At 58.4% G+C, this 2128-nt stretch overlaps 1 protein-coding gene across 1 annotated transcript; it reads right to left on the bottom strand.

Moving 5' to 3' along the window:
- Positions 1 to 221: 221 nt before the first annotated feature.
- On the bottom strand, positions 222 to 1050 carry L226DRAFT_361997 (uncharacterized protein). Its single transcript, XM_067674232.1, has 4 exons — positions 836 to 1050; positions 614 to 785; positions 454 to 565; positions 222 to 389 (listed from the first exon to the last, which is right to left on the bottom strand). The coding sequence occupies exons 1-4, from the start codon at positions 866 to 868 to the stop codon at positions 254 to 256; spliced, it is 453 nt and encodes a 150-aa protein (XP_067537779.1). The 5' UTR covers positions 869 to 1050; the 3' UTR covers positions 222 to 253.
- Between the last annotated feature and the right edge of the window lie 1078 nt (positions 1051 to 2128).

Here is a 2128-nt window from a genome sequence, read left to right as displayed (position 1 = left end):
ACGCAGACCGCTGCATGCACCGCTCCCGTTTATCACGCGGCGACGCCCCTCGGCGCACTAGCCTTGGCACATCTGCGCAACGCTTACCAGGCCGTGTACGTATTTGGCGATGCGTTACCTAAGTGGAATTCGGAGTAAGCCTGCTAGCATCAATGCATATATCAGAGACACGAAAAGCACCCTACCGTAATCACGCGAGCGATACGTGAAGGTGACCGAGGCACGTCTTCGGAGATCAGAGCTTGTGCGATGGTCACGTACGGGCTCGGGTCTTCTCAGCATCTTCCGAAGCTGGGCGGGCGTAACGGATGTCGTCGCGAAGTTGATTCCATGGTGCCGGTGGAATCAAAATTTTTGGTCCGCCGTCCGATGGACGATCAGTACGGTCTCTGGAAGTCGGAAGCTGCTCAGGGATGAGGGAGTTTTCCAGGCGATAACGTTACATGAAGTCACTTCTGCGGTTCGGCCCACCAGGGTCGATGATCAGAGAAGCACGAAACTGCGCTTGTCTCGCGATATGTCGCACGAGCTTCGGTCATTTCACAGTCTGTCCGCATAGCAACGCCTGCAAAGCGTTAACGCCGTCCCTGACCATTCGCACTGCGCGACGCACCGTGAGTTGAGTGATGGATGAGGGGCAGCCGACGGGTAGTAAGTAGAGATCGGACATCTGAACAAGGAGCAACAGCGCAATTATGAGTGAATGGGCCCAGGGACACGTCACATCCGATGTCGGATGAGCGGATCAGACGCAGCCTACGCCCGGTGCCACAAGTCTGCGAGACCTGTACTACAGGTGAAACGATGCTGGGAGATGCGGATATACATAACTCACACAACGCATAGCCAGCGCCGCCCTCGTCCGCATGCTTCAGTGCAATGTTTCCGACAGCCCGTGTGTATCGCGCAGCGGCGTCGCCGTCGTGAGGGGCCCCTGGACCGTCCTGCAGCCAATAGCGCGTCCCAGGTATGCCCCTCTATGCGATGCGGATGTGAGTGCAGCTCGGCGCCGTCGCGTTCCAGTCCGAGATCCAGGAATGTGTGGGGCGCGAGGCTCGAGAGCGTTGCTTCTGCAGGTCGACGGTCCAGCCTGACCTAGATTTAAACCTTGTGCGATTACCAGCGTCACATCCGAATTGAACGGGAGCGTGGGTCGCCGCGGCCGCTGTCGCGGCAAGACTTTGCGTTGATCTTCTTGCATGCGCCCGCAGCGGTGGTGGTCAAAGAGCAAACTTATTCAGTCGCGGTGGCGGGGTGGTGGCGGTGGATCAAGATATCCATATGCATGCATGCTGTGCCCAGGGTCGTGTATCCGGATATAGGCAGGTAGCCGCTCGTCCCTCTTACTCGAGCACAAACGACCAGGCGACACACACCAAGGAACAACGCTTGCTCGTAACGAGTCCTGATACAGGTACAGGGATGTCCCCAGCGATCACACAGAAGCATCTGCTGAGTCCTTGGATATCCGGCCTTCTGAGGCTGAGTCCGACCTGAACCGGGATCTCCGGCTGCATGCATGAGGCTCCAGGACGTGTGTGCATTCAAGTTTCTTTGGCATATACCGCAGGAGACGGCGATGGCGATGCACAATGCCTAGCATCAGACCCGAGGGGCCTGGAAAAGGTAGAGTATCTGGATACTGACGCGTCGACGCCTGGCGCTGAAGCGCTGACGACTCTGACTTCTCACATGTAGGTTCCGATGAGGGTAATGCGGGCCCGTGCGGCCAGAGCGAAAACGGCGCGCGGTAATAATCAGCCCCGAGAGAAGGCGGCAGGGCCCGTGTGCGTGAGGACCCCAGATATCTGCAGCGACTACGACAAAGTTAGCGTTCGACGTCCAGAGCCCGCTGCGCTGCGGGCACACCCGCAGCAGATATCTGCCACCGGCGGCTCTCCGAATGCTTTTGCACCCACATACGGGGCTTCTTCGCCATCCGGATACCGCCCGCTTCGAAGAAACAAGCCCGCTGCAGCGCTGCCGCGGTGACCCTGATCAAAGAGGAAGGTATGTGTATACGTGACAGATGGCTGCATCTCAGAGAACGCAGATCGTCGTCCAGATTCAACGTCCCAGTCCACCTGCTACTACACCCGCACGGCCTTCCCTGCTCCTGCCCGCAAAG

The sequence above is a fragment of the Lentinus tigrinus genome, assembly GCF_003813185.1.
Source record: "Lentinus tigrinus ALCF2SS1-7 unplaced genomic scaffold L226scaffold_7, whole genome shotgun sequence".
Lineage (NCBI taxonomy): Eukaryota > Fungi > Basidiomycota > Agaricomycetes > Polyporales > Polyporaceae > Lentinus > Lentinus tigrinus.
This window is presented reverse-complemented; position numbering and strand designations above follow the sequence as displayed.

Bases quoted from the DNA above. Each gene is read 5' to 3' on its own strand.
- L226DRAFT_361997 (XM_067674232.1), bottom strand. From the start codon at position 868: ATGCGGACGAGGGCGGCGCTGGCTATGCGTTGT. The intron at 566-613 runs GTGCGTCGCGCA...AACGCTTTGCAG, and splicing joins CATCCATCACTCAACTCACG to GCGTTGCTATGCGGACAGAC. The intron at 390-453 runs GTGACTTCATGT...TCCGACTTCCAG, and splicing joins TGGTGGGCCGAACCGCAGAA to AGACCGTACTGATCGTCCAT.